This window comes from Budorcas taxicolor, chromosome 14 (genome assembly GCF_023091745.1).
Source record: "Budorcas taxicolor isolate Tak-1 chromosome 14, Takin1.1, whole genome shotgun sequence".
NCBI classification, from domain to species: domain Eukaryota; kingdom Metazoa; phylum Chordata; class Mammalia; order Artiodactyla; family Bovidae; genus Budorcas; species Budorcas taxicolor.
Genome location: NC_068923.1, coordinates 93,975,806 through 94,001,619, shown reverse-complemented (window position 1 = coordinate 94,001,619; position 25,814 = coordinate 93,975,806). Strand labels below are relative to the sequence as shown.

General features: G+C 43.3%; 1 protein-coding gene across 1 annotated transcript in view; it reads left to right on the top strand.

The window, feature by feature from the left end:
• The window catches only part of ENPP2 (ectonucleotide pyrophosphatase/phosphodiesterase 2), a 129,987-nt gene that overhangs the window by 59,947 nt on the left and 44,226 nt on the right, over nucleotides 1-25,814 (top strand). The window contains exons 5-11 of the mRNA XM_052651453.1: nucleotides 807-867; nucleotides 3,272-3,369; nucleotides 3,571-3,650; nucleotides 4,416-4,535; nucleotides 14,089-14,144; nucleotides 19,145-19,210; nucleotides 20,472-20,544. Of these exons, the coding sequence (XP_052507413.1) occupies nucleotides 807-867; nucleotides 3,272-3,369; nucleotides 3,571-3,650; nucleotides 4,416-4,535; nucleotides 14,089-14,144; nucleotides 19,145-19,210; nucleotides 20,472-20,544 (554 nt within the window). The remainder of the gene's footprint in view (nucleotides 1-806; nucleotides 868-3,271; nucleotides 3,370-3,570; nucleotides 3,651-4,415; nucleotides 4,536-14,088; nucleotides 14,145-19,144; nucleotides 19,211-20,471; nucleotides 20,545-25,814) is intronic.

Here is a 25,814-nt window from a genome sequence, read left to right as displayed (position 1 = left end):
TGTCCCCTCCTCGAGCCTCCCGCCCACCCCCTCACCCCCCAGGTCGCCTCAGAGCACTGAGCTGAGCCCCCTGTGCTCAGCAGCCGCTTCCCACCAGCCAGTATTTCACACACGGTGCTGTGTGCATGCCAAGGCCGAGCTCTCGATCCACCCCCCCAACATGCCCCGCCTCGTGTCCGCAAGCTCCTGCTCCCTGTCTGCGTCTCTGTTCCTGCCCTCTTCTCTAGAGGAAGTGACTCAAGAACGGCCTAGGTTTATGCTCTCAGATCTTGCTGGAACATAAAAGTGAAAGATGGCATTGGTTTAGACTCCTTGGTGTGAGGGTTGTACGCACACCGTTGGCGAAGAGCCTCCCTGTGGCCGTCTCCCATCTGTTGCCTCCGAGCAGTCTGAACCTTTCTCCCCAGCTGAAGGGAAGTTGTATCATGTTTCCTACGGCGTTGAGATGTTTGGTGGCATAGAAGAAAATGTTCCGTCTAATGACCAAACAGTTTATTTCTGGAGGGAAACAAACATGGAATTTTGTTCCCTGACGCCACTGGTGTTTTTATCTACAAGACATTTAGACACGGAACGCTCAAATAAACACCACTTGGGGTTATTAAATCTAGGCTCTCCCATCACGTATGGGTGTAATTTAGTAAAGCCAAAACAGGCTCTAGACTTTATTGCCGAAGCTCTTTTTTGATGGCGTTCCATAAACAACAAGTATCTAACGGGACACAGGCCCTGCAGTTATACTCTCAGCGATCCGGATGACATTTGTAATTCGATTCACCCAAAAGTCTACCCATTTTTCCCTACAGGAGAGTCTCATTGGGTAGATGATGACTGTGAGGAAATAAAGACCCCAGAATGTCCTGCAGGGTGAGTGCATTTAATGAATACTATGCCATTTTATATGTGCGTTGATAAAATATCACAAGCTATGGATGGGTGAATGGTTTAAAACAATGTAAAACTGAAATCCTCTTACATAGGCAAATTTACGAGTACTTCTGTGTAATTTCCCAGTCAGAAGCTGGAATGTACATCTCGAAGGGGGAATTTTTTTTTTTTTTTTTTGAAAAATTTTTCTTCTGTTGGGACTTCCCTGGCAGTGGTTAAGACCTTCAGGCACCCACCATAGTGCATGCAGGTTCAGTCCCTGGTCTGGGAACTACGATCTCACATGCCAAATGGTGTAACCAAAAACAGAACCAAAAAACCAACTCTGTGTCTGTGGTGTGTGTGGTGATAGTTACACAACTCTGTAAAAATACCAAAAATCATTGAATCACACAAGTAAAAGAAGTGAATTGTATGAGATGTAAATTAGAACTCAATAAAAAAAATTTAAAATAAAACAAACGTTAAAAAAAAATTTTCTCCTCTATTGCCTCTGCACATATTGGAAACAATATCCTCCGTATCTCACTTCAGCTGAAGGTTTTAGAAATAATAATAATGAAGAGGAAGACAAACATTTCTGGCAGTGATTTGGCTTTTCTGTGTTTTTTTCCTGAAGTGCTCCTTTTGCTTTTTTGTGTGTGTGGTGGGGGGGCGGGGTGGCTGGAGGGAGGACTCTAGAACGTCTCGAAAATATTATCCAAGATGGTAACTCCTACCAGATGCTGCAGGAAGTCGGGAAACCACGGCTGCACTGCTCTGCTGGGGTCCAGCCAGACTTAGTGACACCCCACAACTCAAGTGGGACCAGCAGCATAAGGCGCTTGTGACGCCTTCCAGGAAACTGTTACACATTCATGGACCCTTAAAGTGCCTGGCAGAAAAGATGTTCTACAAGTGTGTTTTCATGACTGTGTTTGAGTGAGTGTCTTTTTGTTTTAGGCAGCACAGCCTGGGACACAAGATCCAAGAATTTAGATATTTTTATTTTTGTCTCCTTTTTAACTTTCATGAGCTACTTGAACTTCTTTGGACTGTTAGAATGGGATGACAGTAGTGTCTGAATGTCTAAAGTGTGTTCACTCATTTTTGGAAGAGAAAGCAGTCTTAAGTGGTAAAATCATTACATGATAATAGTAATGATAGTAATGAACTCATATAGAATTAGAATGTGCTTAGAAGGTGACTCGTTTAAAATATGGGCTTCCCATGTGGCTCAGTAGTAAAAGTATCTGCCTGCAGTGCAGGAGACACAGGAGACGAGGGTTCAATCCCTGGGTCAGGAAGATCCCCTGGAGAAGGAAACGGCAACTCACTCCAGTGTTCTTGCCTGGAGAATCCCATGGACAGAGGAGCCTGGCGGGCTATGGTCCATGGGGTCACAAAGAGTCAGACTCATTTGTTATGTGGCTTCAAATAAATGCAAACTTGTGCTTGAGGAATAGTTTGCAAACCATTAGAAACAGTTTTCCACAAAGGTTAGCATCCTCAGATTTGATCAAACAACTGGAACTTGAGACTATGACAAAGAGCCTCGTTCATCAATCCTGCCCTAGTTAGATGGGCAGTCTAGTTCTTCACTGAGGAAGTTTTAGGGATCTTCGACAGTTTTAATCGTTTTCACAGTCTTTTTGTGATTGAACTTAAAATTTTGGGTAAGTGTTTAGTCTAAGATTGTGATAAGATTGTGATTGTGATAAGATTGTGATAAGACTGCTACTGCTTATTAATTTCATTTTCCTTCCTCCCTCTTTCTGTATTTGATAAGTTATTGAATCCCTGCAATAGGTCCATAGAATAGAAAGATGAATAAGACACCAAGTGTGCTTTGAAACTAATGAAGAAGATAAACATGTTGATATAGCATTATAATATAATGTAACATATTAAAATATAATATGCATTTATTAATTCAATATGTATTCATTATATAAATATATATAAAGTGATATATATTAATATGAAAGAGGTATTAATTATTATCTTAAAGGAATTCTGAAGCATCAACCATTATTATGAGAGAGGAAATTTTGAGCTTGATTTTAAAGAATGAATGGGAGTTTTTCAGGTAGCAAATGGGAGATTTCATATCCCAGGCAAATCAGTATAACAGCTTTTTACTTTGTGAAAAGCCTTGTTTGCAAGGCAAGAGGCAGCCGTGGAGAAAGCACACTGAGGGAAATCTGGAGTCCAGCTCCTTCCCTGGTCATTTCACTTTGCCCTGAAGTTGCCACAAACGTTATGTGGCTGAAAGTGCAGGCTCGTACGGATATCCTCACTGAAGTTTTGCTTTAGAAATTCTCGGTTCCAGTTGTTGAGAAGGACTAGGCATAGTGCAAACTCTGACGTTATTTTTCTAAAGTTTATCGTGTTACCATTTAAGGTTTGTTCGCCCTCCACTGATCATCTTCTCTGTGGACGGTTTCCGCGCTTCGTACATGAAGAAAGGCAGCAAGGTTATGCCTAACATTGAAAAGCTGAGTAAGTCCCGCGTTCCCATCTGTGATCCGCGACCCGCCCAGTAACCCTCAGCTGTCGGTAGGAGATGTATGGGCACACGGCTTTCCCGTTTGAAAGTCAAGAGTGAGGAGAGCCCGTGTCTTCGATCGCTCATGGAATGGGTCTCCCTGGGGAGCGGTTCCTCTCTTCTCTCCTGCTCTAACATCTGAATTCTGTCTCCAGGGTCTTGTGGCACCCACTCCCCCTACATGAGGCCTGTGTACCCGACAAAAACTTTCCCTAACTTATACACTTTGGCCACTGTAAGTATTCTTTCAAATGGTGTAGATTCAAAGGGCTGATTTCATCCTGAAGCGACTTAGAGGGAAATTTTAAAAACATGTTCTTTAGTGTTCAGAGAAAATCTTTCTGTTTCTCATCTTACCTAGATCAATTGTTCATAGTAAATGCCTTTTACAACTTTGTGGATGACTGAACTTCATTGCAACTTTAAAACCTTTTTTTTCCCAGGTGCAATTCTGTCTGAATACATTCATCTAACCTCTCAAATACCGCAAGATTGCTTCTTTAGTTTCTGAGTTTTCAGACAAAAGCATTGACTTTGGAGCTGCTATGTTTTAATTTTCAGATGCTCCCAAATTCTACCTCGCCTTCTTTTTTAACAAATATAATTTATTTATTTTATTTATTTCTTTTTGCCTTGGAGTAGAAATAGAACCGAGGAAAAAAGAATAGTATATTTAGAAATAGAAGCATCTTTGGAGGCACATAAGTAAATTTCAATCTATAGGTTAATTTATTGTAATAAAAATTGTTGTCATCTTATTAAATTGTAACAGTTAAAAAAACTTTGGTGTTAAATTTCTTATAATCTTGTCAAGTTTTACAATGGCTTACAACTAGGGTATAGGTAATAGTCATGTTTCCTCTGACAGACATGTAAAAGTTATATATATCATATAAAATTGGAAATTACACTTTGTTATAAAACCTTCTAGGATAAAATTTATGATAGAACTGTTATTACATGTGGATTATTTTGACAATAAATTTGCTTTTCCACAAAGGGGCTGTATCCAGAATCACACGGAATTGTTGGCAATTCCATGTATGATCCTGTATTTGATGCGCATTTCAATCTTCGAGGGCGAGAGAAGTTTAACCATAGGTGGTGGGGAGGCCAGCCGGTGAGTTTTGCGTTTCTGTGTGTTTCTCTGTGCATTGAAACTCTTCATTTCCAAATTTGTTCCCTGTGAAAAAGATGCATTTAATTTCTTCATACTTGGAAATGTTTCTGTGTTTTGGTATTGTGTATATGTGTGTGTGTGTATGAGTTTGTATGCTTGTACCCAGTATGTGTGCATATAATATGTATGTGCATGTTGTTGTTGACTGTTTAGTCGCTGAGTTGTGTCCTACTCTTTGCGACCCCATAAACTGTAGCCCACCAGGCTCCTCTGTCCATGGAGTTTCCCAGGCAAGAATACTGGAGTGGGTTACCATGCCCTTCTCCAGGGGATCTTTCCAACCTGGGAAGAACCCGTGTTTCCTGAATTGTAGGTGGATTCTTTACTGCTGAGCCTCTCGGGAAGCCCCATATATGCATGTATGTATATTTACGTATCTCTGTGTGTATATGTATACATACGTTTGTGTGTCTGTGTGTCTATCTGTGTGTACAGGAGGTTATGATTATGAAAGTGAGATGATGAGGGTCTTCATTAGAATGATTGTGGTAGAAATGGTGACGTAGCAGTGACTTTCAGAAATATCTTGAAGAAGGGATGTGCTGTGCTGAGCTGAGTGGCTCAGTTGTGTCCTGCTCTTTGTGACCCCATGGGCTGTAGCCTGCCAGGCTCCTGGCGGATTCTCGAGGCAAGAATACTGGAGTGGGATGCCATGCTCTCCTCCAAGGGATCTTCCCGACCCAGGGATCAAACCCAGGCCTCCTGTATTGCAGGCGGATTCTCTACCTCCTGAGCCACCAGGGAAGGAATAGTCAGATCTTACTGATTTACACGATTTGTGGGTACAGTGAAAAAGAAGCGAATGACATGACTGCCACAAAATTTTAACCCAAGCTCCATATGCTCAAGAACAGGGAAATTTGCTGCAGAAATAAAATAAAACAGCTCAGTGAAACCCACAGTGATTTTACGAATTTGTTTAGTCCATTTTTTAAAAATCTTGGGAGTGAAATATAGTAAGTGGAATCTACCTTGGTTCTGGACCAGCAAATTAATACTTTGAAAGAAATCATCCTGTTGACTTCAGATCAAAAGGCTGGGCAGAAAGTACAAGGGGATGAAGGTGGCTTTCCACACAGAATTTTTTCTGTGACTGTGTGTTGATCAAAGGTGAGCAAAGCAGCAACGTAAATCCACAGCTGTTTAATGCGTAGAAAAGAACTAACTGCACGTGACCCTGTGGAAGGATCCGAGTGCCTGTAGGAACGCATCCCAGGACACAGAGCCTGTCAGAGATGTGTGGAAGAGCGGCACGTGGCTCCGTCTCAGGTCAGCTCCATCTGCGGCCGTGGGGGAGCCCTGGGCAGGACAGAGGGCTGGGAGGCTTTTGTGCTATCTGCCATGGCAGGAAGAGGGGGCAGGGTCTGCACACATCCACGAGTCCACCATCCCGAAACGAGCTCCCACCTGGCGATGTCTGCTGCAGTCTAAGGGCTAAATGGAGGATATAAAGTAAGAAAAAAATATTGTTTTTGAGTAAAAGTCATCTGTGAGAAAATATGCATATTGCATAATAAGCCAGTATGCGAGGTTTAATAGGGTTTTTAATTGTAAAAAGGGTTGGAAGGCTTCTTGTCCGTCGGTAGTAGTGTTTTTTCCTCGTAGAGGTTCTGATTCTGCTGTCCTTATTCAGGCTGGACTCCCAGGAGTCTGTGATGCACTGTGTTGTAAGCAAAGTGAAATCTGTTTCCAGGGTGGATTCCCCAAACCAAGTTTATGATAGAGGACCATTTTAGGTATACATAAAATGACTGAGGTTAGAGTTCTGTCAAGCTGTGGCTAGTTGGTCTTTTATATTAATTCTGTCGTGGAAGCAAAGTTGCTTGGAGAACCACAAAGGGTATAGAGATGAATGATCATTTTATCAGATTGGACCAACTTCCGTCCTGGGTGGACATGAGGCTTCCTCTGGGTTGGTGTGACTCAGAAAATGAGACTAACAGTCATTAACTTCTGCAGGACAGAGCAGAGGGAAAGCTGTGCACCTGCCCAGTGAAGCGAAGCCTCCGTCTGAACTGTTCAGTTGTGTCCTCGCCCACTCTCCAAGTTGACACGTTTCACCAAGTTTAGTGATTCCCTAGTGCAGACCAGGGTTTGCCGTGAAACCGATTTGTGTTTCTGTCCGTCTTCTTGAACAAGAGGCCACCAAAAGCATTCCAGGGAGTGCACTAGATATAACTTAAAAACACGTTTTATTGAAATCTGGCATGTAAGAAGACTATATGGACCTGAACTATAAGAAACTACAGTATAAAAAACCAAAAATAAGAAAATAAACCTTAGTAAACCTATAAGAAAATAGGAACCTTTAAAACTACTGCAGAGCATTTATACCATCCTCTCTGAGGCTTATATATTTCATGAACTCACCAGTGAAAAAATTGAAGTAGAGAAAATATTTATAAAAATCTTAGGCAATTAAGTCAAACTCAACTTACTTCAACAGTGATTAAACCATGAAAGGCACTTGGCAAATAATGTGTACGTCAGATTAAATGGGGAATAAGAACTGCTCTATTTCTAGTTTGAAATCTAATATACGCCATGAAGTGTTTGCGGTGTCCATCTGAAAATGTGAATCACACCATGAGGCTTTCAAAAATAGTTTCTACATTTTAATTTCATTACCAAAACCCTGATAGAGACTTCAGCAAAGGTGAGTCTGCTTTTCATTTGTTAATCTTCAGAATGCACTGCTAATAGTCGCCATTCACTGTAAGACCCTGTATTTCTCCTTACATGTATTATAATGGGATTCCTTTTTATAGTGTTGTTTTGAAGCTATTTACTTTTTTCTCATTACAAAAGTATGTTCCATACTCTTAATGGAGTGTCGTAAGTGCGTTTGTTTCTTTGAAAAATCTCTCTGCTCTCATCCTGCTGTTTCTAATACTGAGATATCTTGGTGGGGAAAATCCCCTGTTCAGTTTAAAGCTGTACTCAGCAAAGCAGAGAGTCATTGAGACTTCAAGGGACCCACTCGGTGTGGAGATGTGAGAGATGAGGTTAGCCCCCATCATGGTGCAGGTTCTTTGAATCATAGTTTCTGGAGGAAAGCACTTCTAAGAGGACAGGATACATTGGTTTTTGTTTTTTTTTTTTTTTTTCATTTAAAAGAATTTTTAAATTGAAAACAAGATTCCTGAAATCCTGTAGTGCTTTAGTGTTCACGGTTTCACACACATGATATCATATGATCTCATAGCCCTTCTTTTCTCCCTACCTGTATAGTGCCCCCTCCCCTCTCCCTCTCCAGAGTGGTGTCCAAGCTCTAGTCTGTTCTTTATGTCTGTGAATCTGCTTCTTTTTTGTTTTATTTGCTAGTTTGTTGTGTTCTTATTACTCCTCAAGTTGCTGGGCCTACAGTGGTTTTTGGCCAGTATTGGTAATGCAGTGAATTGGTCCTGAGATCATCCTTGTGAATCACTGTAGAATAAGGATGTTTCTCTGATGGCTCAGATAGTAAAGGAAGGATCTGCCTGCAGAGTAGGAGATGCAGATTCCATCCCTGGGTCGGGAAGATCCCCTGAAGAAGGTCACAGCTACCCACGCCAGTATCCTTGCCTGGGGAATGCCATGGACAGAGGAGCCTGGCGGGCTACAGTCCATGGGGTCACAAAGAGTTGGACAGACTGAACAACTAACACGTTCACTTTTTTCCAAGAAAGATGGCAAGTTCAAGAAAGAGACAGCAAAGGGGAGAATGGCATTGGAACAGCGGCAATCGCCCAGGCCAAAGCGATCGCCTTGATGGCGCTAGTCTTGGCTTACCTCTCTGTGTGATTATCTTGCTAACAGGTGACTTTTTTTCTTCCAGGAAAACTACTTTTTCTTTATTCTGTTGCTTCTTTTCCATCCATGCTATAAATCTGTATTCTCATTCTTTTTGCTGTATCATGGTGCTCTTGCCTGGAGAATCCCAGGGACGGGGGAGCCTGGTGGGCTGCCGTCTATGGGGTTGCTAAGAGTCGGACACAATTGAGCGACATCACTTTCACGCATTGGAAAAAGAAATGGCCACCCACGTCAGTGTTCTTGCCTGGAGAATCCCAGGGATGGGGGAGCCTGGTGGGCTTCCATCTATGGGGTTGCACAGAGTCGGACATGACTGAAGCGACTTAGCAGCAGCAGCAGCAGCAGCAGCAGTGTACTTAGAACAGACCATGCTCCCCAATCCCTTGCCTACTATGCTTGTCACTCTTTTAAATTTCATTTGAAATATCCATTCCCAAGAAGCTTTCACTAAGCTTTCTCAGCTCTTAATAAACTCAGGGACCCTGTTTTGGGTTTTTGTATTATTTCTATCATGATTATGACAACATCATTTGAAATTATTCAGATATTTGCTTTAGTCTATGGATCCCAGGAGGGCAGAGATTTGATCATTTCTCTCTTTATTCTCAGGACCCAACCCTTAGCCTGACTCATCTAGGCATCCTGTTTACCGGGCCTGAGCTTGCTCTGCACCCCCATCTACTTAACCTCATCACTTACTTCCTTCTGGCCCTCATCCCCTGGGGAGAGCCGCACTGGTTCACGATCTCTGCCACAGCACCCCCGCTCCGCCCCGAGCCCTCACATCTTTAGTCTGTTCTGACTCTTTTTTAAAGACGTGATTTGTTTTGGCTGCACGGGGTCTTCTTGCGGTGTCCGGCTTCCTCTAGCTGCCCTGAGCCGTGGTACGCTTCTTGCGGTGTCCGGCGTCCTCTAGTGGCCATGAGGGTTGTTTACACTTCTTGCGGTGTCCGGCTTCCTCTCGTGGCCTTGAGCCGTGGTTACGCTTCTTGCGGTGTCCGGCTTCCTCTAGCTGCCCTGAGCCGTGGTACGCTTCTTGCGGTGTCCAGCTTCCTCTCGTGGCTGTGAGCCGTGGTTACGCTTCTTGCGGTGTCCGGCTTCCTCTCGTGGCCATGAGCCGTGGTACGCTTCTTGCAGTGTCTGGCTTCCTCTAGCTGCCCTGAGCCGTGGTACGCTTCTTGCGGTGTCCGGCGTCCTCTAGTGGCCATGAGGGTTGTTTACACTTCTTGCGGTGTCCGGCTTCCTCTCGTGGCCTTGAGCCGTGGTTACGCTTCTTGCGGTGTCCGGCTTCCTCTAGCTGCCCTGAGCCGTGGTACGCTTCTTGCGGTGTCCGGCTTCCTCTCGTGGCCTTGAGCCGTGGTTACGCTTCTTGCGGTGTCCGGCTTCCTCTAGCTGCCCTGAGCCGTGGTACGCTTCTTGCGGTGTCCAGCTTCCTCTCGTGGCTGTGAGCCGTGGTTACGCTTCTTGCGGTGTCCGGCTTCCTCTCGTGGCCATGAGCCGTGGTACGCTTCTTGCAGTGTCTGGCTTCCTCTCGTGGCGGTGAGCCGCGGTGACGCTTGGTGGCCGCTCCTGGCTTCTCCTGGTGGTGGCTCCTCTCTTGCAGACCGAGTCTCTCGGGCTCAGTAGTTGTGGTGCACGGGCTTAGCTGCCCCTCGGCAGGTGGACTCTTCCTGGACCGGGGATCAAACCTGTGCCTCCTGCATTGGCAGGTATATGCTTATTCACCCGGCCACCAGGGGGTCCTGTTCTGACTCTTGAGTCTCAGTGACTGACTTACTCCCGCTGATACTAGGGCCCTGCCATTTCTCTGGTCCCTCAGAATTCCATTTCTTCCACTTCTGCGCTTTGGAATGCAGAAGAATAGTTTCCCTGCAGAGAGCTACTAGGAAGACTACAACACTAGTTCATAGTCTTCAAAAATGTGTTTTTGCTTATTTTCCTTTTGAAAACACCTGCCCTTTTCCCATAGCTGCATATTCTACTGAATTTGAGAAAGGGTTAGATTTTGCATTTAAATGCTCCTGGTCCCAGTGGGAAAGTTTTGTTTTTTTGTTTTATTTTAAATTCCCTATAACATATCAAGAAGGTACAATATTTATATTCCCATTTATCCCCTTTTCAAAATGTAGCCTCTAGGACACAAATGTTGAAAACTGTGCCTCTAGATAAAGCAAAGTAAAGGAAGAAATACTTGAATTAAAGGTGAGAAGGCCAAACTGGGTGTCTTCTTAGCTAATTTTTTTTCAAGCTGTGTAGTTTGACTCATCTCTGAGGAAATGTATATTACTTTCAGATTCCTACCGGGAAATGAAAAATTATGATCTCCACTTCTCTGGAGAAACTAGTTTTATGATGTCTGTTTCCTGACTCTCCCCCACTTTTATAGCCCAGAAGGCTCCTTTTCATGTATCTTCCTTTGGACCAACCTTTTACTGCGCTTTTTTCCCTCTGTAATTACTAGATTTAACTTCAGGGTTCTGAAATATAATATATACGCATAACTTGCAAAGGAGCTTTCATAGCTGCTCGTGATCTGATTTAACTTCAGAAACTTGATGCGTTCAGTCTCATACTGTTCGCCAGCCCTTTGACAGACCAGCTTCGTTACTGCTAGGATTCTTTCCTTTGAGCTTTAAAAAACTTTTTTCCTAAATTTCAAGTATTCTCTCTTATTTGTTCACTTTTTGCACTTTTCTGGTCAGGTTCCCAATTTTCTTTTGGAAAATACGGCCAACGTGACTTTTACCAGGAGCAGAGAGAAATCACTTCTCTTGAAAGAAATCAAGAAAGAAAGAAAAAATTTTACCTTTGTCTTCGTAGTTCACGTTGTTGTTGTTGTTGTTTTACAATGGGTTAATTTTGTCTCTCTAATTACCGAGATGTCGTCACTGTAAAAATTTTAAGCACAGAAAAGCATACAGAACCAACAGTCCTGATTTTGCCTCCAGGGTAGTTTCAACACACATCTGTCCTCCCTCCCAGAGCCCGTTGCTTATACTGTTGAGGATACTCCTTTGGTGATCTTCCCCCCAAGGGTTAGGAAGCTAAAAGTTACTCATAGGGCTTCCTGTTGCTCAGATAATGCCAACCTCAGCATGCATCCCACAAGATAGCTTCTGAAAGTGTAGGGTCATCTCTTGACAAACTGTATTTACAAAAAAAAAAATTTCCATTAGAAAACCCCGGGTTTATCTTACATTCACGTCTACCAGATATTGCCTAAGACAACTTCCTTGGAAATGAGGCACCAGATTTTCTAGGAAGTTGCTTGACTATGATGCATTAAGCTTATGTCTCTAAAATGAAAAAAAGTATGCAAAAAGATCACTTAATATAAGAAAAAAAGACTTCCCAGTTAGCGCTCGTGGTAAAGAATCCGCCTGCCAATGTAGAAAACACAAGAGACGTGGGTTCCATCCATGGGCCAGGAAGATCCCTTGGAGGAAGGCACAGCAACCCACTCCAGTATTCTTGCCTGGAGAATCCCATGGACAGAGGAGCCTGGCGGCTATAGTCCATAGGGTCACAAACAGTCAGACACGACTGAGCACAATGTCAGAAATGGACCTCTCTGGAATCTGAGGTGGTTTGAGGCCCTCCAGGATGTCCGGCACTCAGTTTGAGTTCATCTTCTTGCTCGTGGAGGGTCTGGCACAAGGATGAATGATGAATGAATGAATGAATGAGGACCCACTTGAGTCCTCATTGGCCTGGGGATACCCGGAAATGCCGGAGCTGACCTGTAAAGTGGAAGACGCAGGCGTGCCTGCTAAGGTGCTTTAGTTGTGTCCGACTGATACTTCGGACCAACCCCCTGGGTGGTGCTCAGCGCGGTCTGAGGTCCTGACCACTCTGGTCCATCCCCGAGGGACGAGGGCATCCCTTCTTTCATGCTGATGACGCCTGCCGGCAGCTCGGGCCTCCACAAGTCTGAGAGTGTGTCTGCCCCGACCCGTCCCTCCATCGCCCTCAGCAGCTGTGCTGTGGGAGCTGGAGGTTTGGAGTGCTCCCCGGGGGCCTGGGAGTCCTCGTATAATTCTCCTTGGCCAGGCGTTCCTAACCTTCCTGAAACCGTGGCCAAAGTTCTGGATGCCCTGCACCTCCCAACTGCCCCTCCCCCACCCCCAAAGCAAAAGTTTTAACTGGAGTAAATACAACACTGTCAAAATATGGAGACGCTGAAACCAGAAAGGAGGGGGATCACAACTCCTGGACCATTTTTGTTTGGTCTTTTGAAAAGCCAAGCCATGCTTCTTTTTCCTGTTTGCCTCCTAAAGTGAAGGGGTTTCTTCTTCCAGACTTCTGTCCAGTGGGACACAGGCATCCTAAATTGTTTTCAGTGTCCTGAAATAACTCGATTATCTTCATGTCCATTATTGCATAATAATTAAGATGAAAATTGATCCAGTGTTTACCAAATGCTAAGACACCGTTTTTAAGGACTTGGCACATATTAATTCATTACAGCTTAGAATAATCCTATGTGCTAGGTAATATTATCTACATTTTAAAGAGAGGTTGAGGCCTTAGATAGCTTCTTGGAGGATCACATGGCTGGTAAGCAACAGAGGCAAAGTATAGAATCCAAGTAGCTGGTCCCCCCGTCAGGTTCTTAAGTGCCATAACTCCTGGCCCCACAGCATGAGCTAGAAAGAACATATACGTATATATGGATGTACGCTGTGTGCACACGTGTGGTAAGCCACTCAGTTGTGTCTCTCTCTGCAACTCTATGGACTGTAGCCCACCGGGCCCCTCTGTCCATGGGATTCTCCAGGCAAGAGCACTGGAGTGGGCTGCCATGCCCTCCTCTCCAGGGGATCTTCCTGACGCAGAGATCGAACCTGTGTTCCTATGTCCCATGCATTGGCAGGTGGGTTCTTTACCATTTGCACCACCTGGGAAGCCCATATACTATGTATATATATACATATTTGCATGTTTTATATATATACTTTGCCTATTTATCTACATGTTTTTGGCCACACTACAGGGTATGGGGGATCTTAGTTCCCAGACCAGGGATCAAACCCACACCCCCTGCTGTGGAATTGCAGCCTTTGCCACTAGACCACCAGGGAAGTCCCTGAAAAGAATATTTTAGAAGACTTAATGACACGCTTGGGTCACCTAACTTATCCCAGGAACTCACTCCTAACATTCCATTTACCAAAAGGCTAAGTGAAAGGTGCAAGCAGAATAAAAAATAATCCTCCCCCCACCCCCGTTTCATTCACCTCTTTGAAAATAAAACAAGGCAAAGCTGGGTTCCGCAGTCTGGGCATCTGTGTGCCAAATTGGGGTTCTCCTCTGTAGGCTTTCAACAGTCAAGGAAACATATGGTCACTTGAGGTCCTTTGATGAGCAGAATTCTGCCATATAAGTGAAATGTTCAAAGCAATGATCAGAAAGGACAGGGACAGAAGAGACTCTTGAGATGAAATAAGGGTTGTTTTTTTTTAAAGCCACTGTCATCGTAGCAGAGCTTGAAAGCTTTTGCAGAGAATGTCTTGAATAACATTTATGGAAAGAATAATTCTGACTTCCAGATGTGAAAAAAAAAAGTTGCAAATATTGGGAGATTTATGGTAGGGTATGGGTAAAGTTTAAGGTGTCTGAGCTAATATACTCGAAAACCTTTTTCTTCTGTGACCAAAAGTCAAAACATGTTCTAAGCCTCTTGTATTTTCCTCATTAGCTATGGATCACAGCCACGAAGCAAGGGGTGAGCGCTGGGACATTCTTCTGGCCTGTGTAAGTTACCTCTGTTTTGTCCATGTTTGTAAGATTACAGTTATGATTCAGTTTAAGGAATATTCAGTTTTATTTCATTTAAATGTAAATGTTAGTATAGACCAACTTATGAGTATTTTCTGACTCAAGATAACCCTCCAGGTATTTTTTGGGGGGATCCTCTCTCTTTTTCCATCTCAGTTCTCTTTCCCTCCCCTGTCTCTCTTTTCCCCCATATTTTCTTAACAGGATGGAAGGAGGATTTTTCTCTTCCACGTCTAGTCAGCCTTTAGATTCGTCTGTTCCTGTTTGTAGATTTTTGGTAACTTGGCACCTAGGGAATGTATATTTCTCAAACTGTTTATAGCACTGACTGTGATTTATTACAACATTCTATATTTATTTTGGTTCATAACTTTAAAGATCAAGCGTGTTGTTGAACAGCTGATGTTGTAGCCCAGAGATTGGAAACTTCAGACAGGAGACCAAGAGGAAGTCTCTGTTTCCCCCTCATTTTCCTGCTGAGCTCCAGGGTTTCCTTAATAAGAGAAAAGAAACTGCTTCTCTTCCCCACAGAGGTGATGGGGCCGCTAAGTAATGTTCATGAAACAGTCTTAAGATGAAACTTACCTAATAAAAGTGTCAACATGTTCATTATGTTTGAGGTTCCTTAGTAAGAGAAGGAATCTGTTTCAACTTTCATGGGAATTTTGTTCCCACTGAGATGTTCTTTCCATCTTTTTTTTTTTTTTAAACCACCTAAAGCTGTTTCCATATTTGCCTCTTATGCCGTAACAAATATCTGACTATTCTGTAACAGTACAGTGCTGAGAGCAGTCACAGGTTCAGATTAATCCAGAATGGCACCGTCTATATTCTCAAAATTCAGGAAGAAAGGTAGCTTTTTCAGATTTGAAGAGCTAAATTGAAATTGGGTTTGGTGATTTGAAACTAAGACAGAGAGTATCCCTTAAAAGTCTCCCCCTCTCCTTTTTAAAAAGAGATCTTCTTGGCTGAGAAAATGTGCATGTTAGAAGTGACAGGTTGATTTACCAGCTTAATCTTATGCATAACTTTTTTTAACCCTTGGCTGTCATTGATGCTTATAGAAGTGATTTCTTCTTCTCCACAACATATTTGGCTGACAGAATGAAGAGGCCCCAACAGTAGAATTAATACTTAGTCCTCACCTTACCCCCCGAAACTGCTGCAGAGCTTCATTGAAAAGGCTTAGTGTTCCGGTTCTGAATGGTAATTTTCTCCACCCATTTCAAACCTTATAAGAAGGTAGCTTTTGTGTGCTCCAAAGACTCCTGTAGTTTTGCTTTGCTTCTCAGACTATTCTTCTTTTATCTCTGTATCCTGGAAGTGACCTGGTTTCATTTTCTTTCTTTTTTAAAAAAAGTGTCTTTAGAACTTAAAAAAAATGGTCACACTTCCAGGTATTTATTGGAATATATGTCAAGGAAATCTACACATCATCCATACTGAAAATTTTTAAATTTAAGCAGATTCAAACGATAGACTTAGACTTTGAAAGTCATCTTTTTAACCTGGTTCCATCCTGCAACCTAGAATTAGCCTTGCTTTTCAAATGATAGTATTTCATTTCAGAATCATGCTCAGCTGTGTCTCCATTATGTTCTTTTCTATCGACTCATGCTCAGAGCAGGAGTTCCCTTTATGTATGTGTCTCAGATTGATTCCAGTCCCAGCTCTGCTTCGCAATAGGTTGCTGACCTTGGACAAGTGTTTTAATCTCTTGACAAATCAATGTCTTCATCTTTAAATGGGAACGATAGTGTCTTCACCCTAGGGCATCATGAAGATAGAATGAATTAACTTACTTAAAGTCCTAGTAGGGTACTTAGTACATAGAGAACAGCCAACAAATGGTACTTGTTTTCTTATTCACATTATCTCTTTCAACAAGGACCAGACAATGGCTATCTATATGTAACCTAAGGTAATTTGTTCCCCTTTAGCACTAAATTCCTCATCTAGCTCATCTTCCTTTTTTTTTTTCCTATTTCCTTTTCTTCTTCTAATGTGTCTAATGTACTTGGTCTCATGAGAAATTCTGTATCAACCAGTAATGGGGAAGACAACGGCGTGAATCCCCTTCTGTCTGGAGCACAGGCTTCCTTTGTCAGATCTGTGGGTACTGTGTCTGCATCCAATTTTAAACATGGCTCGGGGCCGTGTCTTTTCTAGTCTCTGAGGCTTTTTCATAAAGGCAGTCTTAGATCTACAGGGAAACTTGGAGACCACTCTGTGTGACTCCCCATGTCTGTGATCAGAACGCCAAGGCTTAGAGAGGTGAGCTGTTGTGCCCAAGGTCATGATTTCAGCGGATATGCAGAGCCCCACGTGCTCATCTCACGCTCTTACCACGCTCATGCCCTCGCCCAGAAAAGAATGATCGCCTGCTTATCTCTCCAGGCAGAGAATGGTAACTCTTCCGTATCGGTTTTTTTTTGGTAGGGGCATCTTGTATCTTTATTTATATTCACACAAATGCCTTGAATGTAATATGCTTTTAACAGATATTTCATGAGTGAGTGTATCATTTCTGTGAGCCCGTGAATCCAAAGCATCTCTGGTGGCTCAGATGATAAGGAATCTGCCTGCAATGCAGGAGACCTGGGTTCAATGCCTGGGTTGGGAAGATCCCCTGGAGAAGGAAATGGCACCCCACTCCAGTGTTCTTGCCTGGAGAATCCTATGGACAGAGGAGCCTGGCAGCTACAGTCCACCGGGTCGCAAAGAGTCGGACACGACTGAGCGGCTGACACACACACACACACACACACACACACACACAAATCCAGCCCATAATGATAGAAGCTCACGGTTTCCAGTGTGCCAGACGCTATTCTAAGTGCTTTACATTGATTACCTCTCTTAATCCTCACAACCACCTTGTAAGGCAGCTCGTTTTATAAAGCACCAAAAGGTTAAGTACCTTGCCAAAGTCACATCACCGATGTAAACCTCAGAGCTGATGTTTTTCCCCCTACTTGTCAAGTACCCCGTCCAAAGAAGGCGTTTAAAGGGTGAGCATTCTGAGCTTGAAACACATTCTATTAATCTGTATTTTTCCAGTAGCATCAAGTGAGTCCATCAGAATCCATCTTTATGACTTAACACCAATTGCATAAAATAAAGCAGCTTGTAGGTAGGTAGTGAAGTAAGGCACAGTGAAAAGACTACGACACTCGCTTTTCTTTTAAGTTAGGAAAGAATTCAAAATATGTAATTATTTTGTTCAGATACAGGGGATTTCTAAGTCTGAGGAATTAAATACCTCAGGCGATTAACCTGGCTTTGCTTTGCCTACTTCTTATTCAATTATAGGATGTAATAAACAAGATCACGTTTATTCAGTAGCATTGGAATTTGTATAAACGAGAACTTGTTTTATGGTAAACATGATTTTGTTGGGCTGGTAGGATAGTTCTGGAGGGAGAAGTGGTTAGAGAGAGGAATGGCAGGCCCAGCGTCTCTCCAGCAAGGGTGGTGGTGATGGGGGTGGGTGGGGGGCAGACTCTGGGGGAGGCTGACCTACCGTGACTCTGAAGGCCTGTCTTTCCCCTGGCTAGCCCATGCTCGTGTCTACCAAAACTGAAAGCTGAAATGGCTCACCCAGTATTCCATAACACATTTTTAATAGTTAATTTTTTAGAGCAGTTTTAAGTTCACGGTAAAACTGAACAGTGGGAGCAAAGATTTCCCATATATTGGCTTGGCCCAAAAGTTCATTTGGGTTTTTCCATAACATCTTATGGGAAAACCTGAACAATTTTTTTGTCCAACCCAATACCTCCATCTGTGTCCCCACACTGGCACAGCCTCCCACAGTATCAACATCCCCCACCAGAGTGGAACCCTGGTTACAAATGATGAACCTCCATTGACATGTCATTGTCACCCAGAGACCACAGTTTACATTAAGGTTCACTCTCGGCCACAATCATTTTTACTATCCACAGTTAAACTTGGGCTTCAGTTTAAATTTATTGTAAACACACTCCAATGCCTGATCTCGGATGAGGGAGCAGAAAAGTATGTTATGCTTCTTGTTAGGAAAAGAATAAGCAAATTTCCCCATAAAGACATCACTCAGCTTGTGAGCATCTTAATGTAACTAAGTCAATCCATGATACAGTGCTATCGTGCTAGCCGAGGGCTCTTGAAACGAGTACCAGACTGAGGGTAATTATATTTCAACAGAGGAATGAGACTTAAACACAAAACTCATTGTGGATGAAGATTATACCCTTTTTGTCAGTCTCATAATTATATGTGCCTATTCTTGATAGATTTTTTATAGAGCTAGAAGATAATTTCCCGAATACCTTTCCTAACCCCTTATTTTATAGATGAGGAACTTAAAGTTTCAGATTCAACAATGTTTCTTAAGTCATATAGCTGTTTCGAGATAGCATGGTGACTTATCTTGATGGTTAATAAAAATAAGGACATTTTTTAGCACTTACTGTGTGCTAAGCACTGTGCGTGCCTTTTGCCTGTCTTGCCTCACTTCATCCTTACAACCAAGCTGTGCAGTGTCTGTTACTATCTTTATTTTGCTAATGAGTAAACTGAGGCTGAGAGAGGTCAAAGAAGTCTAGAGGTCAAGAGAGGTCATACTAGCAGAAGGCAGACTGAGGATATAAGTCCTGGTCCCTTGCTGGCCATAGCTAATGGCTTTGCCCACTAAATAGCAAGGGTTCCGAGTCCGGGGTCCTTTTTGTCTGCAGCCAAGCCTCTGTGAGCAAGGCAGATTCTTCACTTGACTGTGAATCAGAGTTTCCAGTCTTATCTTCTGTGGCCGAGGCTGAGCAACATGACCTGTTGCAAATAGAAATGGACGTTTAAACACTAATAGGAAAAGGGATCTTTTACTTCTGTGAGGTGAACACAGATGGTGGTAAGTAGAGAGCCGTTGGCCTGGGTGCAAGGGCAGGAGCTGGTGGAGCTTCCTCCTAACCTCACGTTTACTGGTTGCCGCCCCACAGGGTGATCCCTCACGAGCGGAGGATACTGACCATCCTGCAGTGGCTGACCCTGCCGGACCACGAAAGGTATCTGTCCCCTCCCCAGCTCCCCGCTTCTTCCTTGAGTGCGTTTCTGTCTCAGGGTGGAGCTGGGTGAAGAGCTCGATGGACTGTGCAGGAGGGGCGCAGCCGAGGTTTGCTGTTGTTACTAGTTTTGCTGTTCTGAGCCTTAAACGCGACCTCCGTAAGAGGGATTTAGGGCACAATGGACGCAGGTTATCGAGGACCGTTTAATTACATGAATTACTCCAGCTGTTAATCCTGGTCACCACAGCAGCGCTCAAGGGAGTTCTTGGCTTTGGCAAATAAACCAGCAGCATCCCAAGAATCGGGAAAGCATGAAGACTGACTTTTGAAAAGGTTTTATTTTATCGAAGTGTAGCTGATTTACAATGTATTAGTTTTTACTGTCAGAGAAGGCAATGGCAACCCACTCCAGTACTCTTGCCTGGCAAATCCCATGGACAGAGGAGCCTGGTGGGCTGCAGTCCATGGGGTCACTAAGAGTCGGACACAACTGAGCGACTTCCCTTTCACTCTTCACTTTCATACATTGGAGAAGGAAATGGCAACCCACTCCAGTGTTCTTGCCTGGAGAATCCCAGGGATGGGGGAGCCTGGTGGGCTGCCGTCTATGGGGTCGCACAGGGTCGGACACCACTGAAGCGACGCAGCAGCAGCAGGAGCAGTCTTTACTGTGCAGGACGGTGACTCGCGTATGCGTTATATGTATGCGCACACACGTTCTTTTTCATGTTCGTTTCCATTATGGTTTATCACAGGATGTTGGCTGTAGTCCCCTGTGCAGTATATATAAACAATCCTGTGTAAGCAGTAAGGATTGCTTATCCATTCAGTAGATAATAGCTTGCATCCGCTAATCCCAAACTCCCAATCCAGAAGACTGATTATTTTCACTTGAATGGAGTTCTTTCAGGCTGCAGATTGCATGGCCCTGTGAACTCTCACTGGGTTCTATTATCTTAGGGATCAAAGACCTGAGTTTGCATTCAGATTTTCCTCGTGAGTTTTTATTCCTGAAGGTGGTAACCAGGTAGTTACCACAGTGGGGGCGGTGTAGAGGGTGGTGGATGTGGAAATAATAGAAAACAACGGAAAAAAAAAAAAAAAAAAAAAAAAAACAAGAAAAAGACTGTTTCATGGTAAGACTAACTGGTTGGGTGATCCACTCGATTTGCAAGGTTGGTTTGGTAATGTGTAGGGGTATGTGACACTCTTTATTGTGTGTGGTTTGGGGGAGATTCTGAACCTTCTAATTTTCCCGTAGGCCTTCAGTCTATGCCTTCTATTCCGAACAACCTGATTTCTCTGGACACAAGTATGGCCCCTTTGGCCCTGAGGTTAGTAGCTTATCTTCTTCCTGAGAGCCTGTGTCCCTGGGCCACGTCGCCTACTGACCTGATTTCAGGATTAGCACTGTCTCTTAGCGTGCTGGTGTGTGTACGGTGGATACAGAGTCAAGGAACTGCAAGAGTGAAAACATTTAAAAGGATCCTAAACGTACCTGTTTTTCTTACAGGAACTTCATTTCAGATTGATTTGGTATGCAAGCATATCCTAAACTTGGTGTTCATAGGAGGGTGTTCCTGGCTTCCAGCTTGCTGTTCATATATTCCAGCCTCTTGGTGTTCATAGGTTCCAGTCCTGCCGGCATCAGTCAGAAGACGAAGGACCGGGAAGGGCTGGCCTTTGCCATCACTGGGATAGAAGTAGAAAAGAATCTAGAGATGGAACCTACAATACAAGGCAGTGCAGCTGAATCTTAAGCCCCTTAGCAAGGCTGTGCGGCTCAGAGAAGATAGGTCAGCTCAGTAGCCTTTGCAGGTACAGGCAACCTGGAAAGCACAGTAGCCCTGGACACGTTTTTATTTGATGAGTCTTGGCATAGGTGCATGCCTGTAAGAGCATCACCAGGACCAAGGCTGTGGATGTACCTCCCACCCCCTAAAGGGAAACAGATTCTTAACTGAGAGAAAAACACTATTGAATGAATCTGTTCAGCAAAGCAGTGTGACACCCTGAGAGCGAACACTCAGGAGTTTTAGGAGAGCAATTGGTTTGTGAGGTAGTGTCCAGTAGGACTTCAGATTCAGGAGGTGGGAAAGGCATGTTGAGATTTTATTATGCTGCCCTTTTATCAGGTGATGGAAATTCTCCCAGTGCTTTAGCATAGATCATTTTAAAATATGATGGGGTTTGGGAACCTAAATCTTTTAATATTTTAAATGTTTTCCACCACTGTTTCTTCCTGAGGTGGTGAGGTCTACATCAACATAATAAAACTTGATTTTGGATGAGAAATTATCTCACAAACTCTTTGGTGATGGAAAATACCTCCTGTTCTCAGAGAGCCAATGGCAGCACTGTTGGCTGTAATTAAGTTTCCCATGTTCAGCATAAGAATGACTAAGGAAATACAGATAAGTGTGTCTTGGTTTAAGTATTTCTGATCAAAATGCAGGATGTTTGAACAAAGGCAGTAAATACTGAGAACCATAAATACTTCTGAGTGCTTTAGCATCAGTTCAGTGGTGGTTGCTTTAAGCACTGGAAGCTGGCGGCTACGTGAAACATTCTTAGTTTGCCTTAAGTCACTGAAGTCATGTGAGTCCAAGGCTCTTTTTCCTGTTCCTTTGATGTTTAAGCACTGCGCATGAGTATGAGACACAAATGATTCAGTGAGATGAGCATCTGCATACATGAAACTTCACGGAACTTCTTGCCACAGCAAGCATGGCCGTTTTATCTTTAGGATGATTTTCCTTGAGATTAATCTAAAGTGAACAGAAGGAGCCGCATTTTATTAAGATGTTAAAAAAAAAACAAAACCCAAGCCCTAAGCAGTTCCATGTGCCCTGATTAAAGGTTCACTTTTGCTTGGATAATAGTATCCCTAGAAGACCCTGTAACAGAGGCAAACAGAGATGGGTGTAGCCATTCTTTAAAAAGCAAGAGGCTGGTACTTCAGGAGGCCTGCTCCAGTTGCCTGGCTAGTAAGTGAAGTTGGAAATGGAACTTCTGACTCCCAGAACAGAAAACCATTAAACTCTCCTGTAGTACAGGAGACAAGCAAAGCGATCCATTAACAGCCGTGTTCAAACCGCACAGAACATTTTCTTTATGTCAAAAGGCGGCTTTTTACAATACAGAGAAGGTATAATTCTTATAATTTTCATTTCCTTAAAACTTATGAGGCTTAGCAGTGAATGTTGTTTATCCACAAACATCTCTGGATTTCTCATATACATAGTTAAGTTATAATTACTTACTTGAAAGTGTGTGTGTGTTGATCGAGAAATGAATTAAAAGCTTTTTAAGTACCGAGCGGCGATAAAGCATAATACAGGACGCTTTAATTGGGTGTAATGATGGTTTTAGGTTCAAGATTCTCAGAAACATATAAATCTTTTTTTCTCAGTATTTCTGAACTGAGAGTTAGAAGGATTCTTGCTATATTCTTTTTAGTATTAATGCTTCTTATAATTGGGATATTCTCATATATCCACCAGGTAAAGCATTTATGATGAGATGTTGGAATGTACCTTCTGTTACGATAACCTGAGAACTTGATCACTTTCTTCCCTTAAGAGGAAAGGGGTATTTTCATATTTCAACTAATTCTCATTTGGTTCGAGAAATCTTATTTTTTACTGAAAGAAACACAAAACAGTTTATACTTTTTAAACATGAAACCAAAGCCAGAAAAACCTCTTTTGTGTGTGTGTGGTAGACAAAATTGGTTTATCTACCTAGTAATACATATCTCTCACTTGTCTTTATAGAGCATGCAAAGACTATACTAGCTGAAAGATTATTGTTGAAATCAGTAACATGCTGTCTTTTACATCTAATGAGAATATACCTTGCATCTGAAATTCAAACTGACTCAATCTGGCAACATGCTTTGTGCTCCAGAACAGCAGACATTTGTGCTTTCTTCGCCTGATATTTGAGTATACCTCTTTTCAGGATGATTCGTGAAGGTTATTCAATGAGGTGACCACACACGGGGCTTGTAGCTCCAAGCAGTGCCATACCGCTCCTGGTTTCATAGTGTAATGGTGAATGTTCTGAAAACATGCTTGCTTTTGGTTTCTGGCGCAGCCTTTTCCTCTTTGAGCTTCTGTGCTTCTCTCCATGACTCTTGGTTCGGCTGCTCTTCAGGCCCGGAGGCAGAGCTTTGGCTGGCTAGTTACTACCTTCAGACGGCAGAGTATCCTTCTGAAAAGCAGGAAAATGTGCCCCCTCTCCTTCCCATCCTTTTAATAACCTCAGGCTCAGTCTTCTAAAGTCAGACTAAAGTATGGCTGGTCAGTGAAAACTTAGCTTCCGTCTACCTCTAACATTCAAAGAAGGAAATACGTGCCGTATAATCCCTGGATGGAAACTCATTTTGACTAAATCCCCTGCTGCTCCTCTAACCCCCTGCAACCAGAAGGGCTCGTTTCTGGAGTCTTTGGAATGTTGAGGTCTCTTGCAAATGGCCGGGGGTCCGATGGGCAGACTTGAGCGCTAGCTGAGTGTGTTTGGTGGCCATGAAATGGTAAGCTCTCTTTTCCCTTTTGCTTCTCATCTCATGGGGACTTGGCTGAACCGGAAGCATTTAAAAAACCAGCAGACCAAACCAGAGTCTGGGGAGGTGCTGTGTCTGTCCATCCTCTGAGGGAGAGAGAGGATGGGACGGCAGCGCCTCTGCAGTGCTTGCTCTGGACACAGTGACGCCGCATGGCACACGCGTCCCGGGGACACACTAACATCGCTCCTCCTCTGCCCCTTCTTGCATCCGAATGATTCTCAGAACAGTCCCCCCGAGAGAAATCAGCTAGGAGGACGGCAGGCCTTGCTGCTTCAATTCACCTTTGCACCATCCGCAAATCAGGGGCTTATTTTTCTCCAGTATTTGGAAGTCCCAGAAGGTTATCTTCTTTCCTCAATTTACGTATCAGCCTTTAACACCCAGGAGATTTTCCAAACAAGATGCATAGAACAGTCGCTACCTTCCAGACCACCACCAAGAGGGGAATTTCTAACAGAAAGAGGATAAGTAGACTCTTTCTTGATATAGATATACTAAGATGAAGAGATCTTGATGACTTTTTGCATTTTATCTAATTTTATGAGAGAATTTTTTTTATAATGACAGTTCTATTTATGATTATTTCTTGGCTTGGAGTTCCTCTCTACCAGAAACCTAAATTATCAGTGTGAAACGCTCTCCTGATTTGTGGAAATATCAGTATATTCATGACCAAGGAGGATTGTTTGGTATTTATATTTCATTTCATCCTTGGTTTAAATTTTTTTTTCCTGATCCTTTCCAAGGAAGGTGACAGTTGCATGGATATATTTGGTGGTCTGAACAGATACCTGTCCGAATCTGACTTGAAACTACCTCCATGAATCCCTCCGCAGCTTGAAATGACTGAGTGATTAGTATTTATTTTTCAGCGAGTACTTTATAAGGGGAGAGTATTTCATAACCAAGGACCAGCCTCTCCATGACGCAGGAGTTGTGGAATACAGAACTCTGTGTCACCTTCAGGGGTATCCACAAGTAGGCTCCTCAGCCAAAAGAGATCCATATGGCCAGATACTCTTAAATTATATTCTCGTTCTCAGTGAAGAAGCTACGCCAGCAGCATCGAGTTCAATTTAGGAGGCTTCTCTCTGTAGAGTTCCCCAAATCGTCCCTCATACCAATTTCTTTTTTAATCACTTCAGAAGGAGTCTTAGTTTGCTTTTTGTTTTTTAACTAAGACTTCACTGACCCTAGATGGCAAAGTGTGAGCTTTATTATCTGACCCAGAGGGACAGACAGCTTCTGAGCCCACACATCTCTATCCGCCAGTACAGGAGAGTAGTTATGGTTCACCTTTTACTCCGGCTAAGCGACCTAAGAGGAAGGTTACCCCTAAGAGGAGACAGGAAAGACCAGTTACTCCTCCAAAGAAAAGAAGAAGAAAAGTACATAGGATGGATCATTATGCCGCGGAAGCTCGTCAGGACAAAGTAAGTTTATCCATTGTTCCAAAGCTTTGTGGCGGGCAGCCCTGGAGGTTCCCTTCAGTGCCCTGGTTTGAAAATCAGCTGAGTGCATTTCAGAAAACATCTGGTGCGCCATCCTTGGCTTTGAGTCCAGAAGAATCCAGTACTTCGGAGGTTAGCACTCATGTGAAGCGTTCTTGAACTCTCAGCCAAAAACAAACACCCTCCTACTTTCTTTAGAGTTAGTTGCCCCCAAACTAGTATGAACATTTGGCTTGAACGAATGTTAAGAGAGCTGTTGGTTTTGCTTGCACTTTTCCACAGAATTTGTCAAAGTTGTTTGTAACCTTGGTTCTTGAGAACAACCCAGCAAGGTAGTTGGGGAAATCCTCAAAGACAGTGTGGATTAGGTTAGCGGCCTGTTCCGAGTTCAGAGGCGGTCTTAGGGGACAGACGGACGGAGGTGAAACAGGAGAGAGGTGGGGAGAGGCGGGCGCATTTCCTTGTAGAGACGTGGGCGGTGGGTTCTCTTTGCATCACCTTCACAATAGCCTCTAGGTGTTTCTTTTCCAGACACCTTCAGATACTGCCAAGGCACTATCTTATTTATTGTTTGAACTGATCA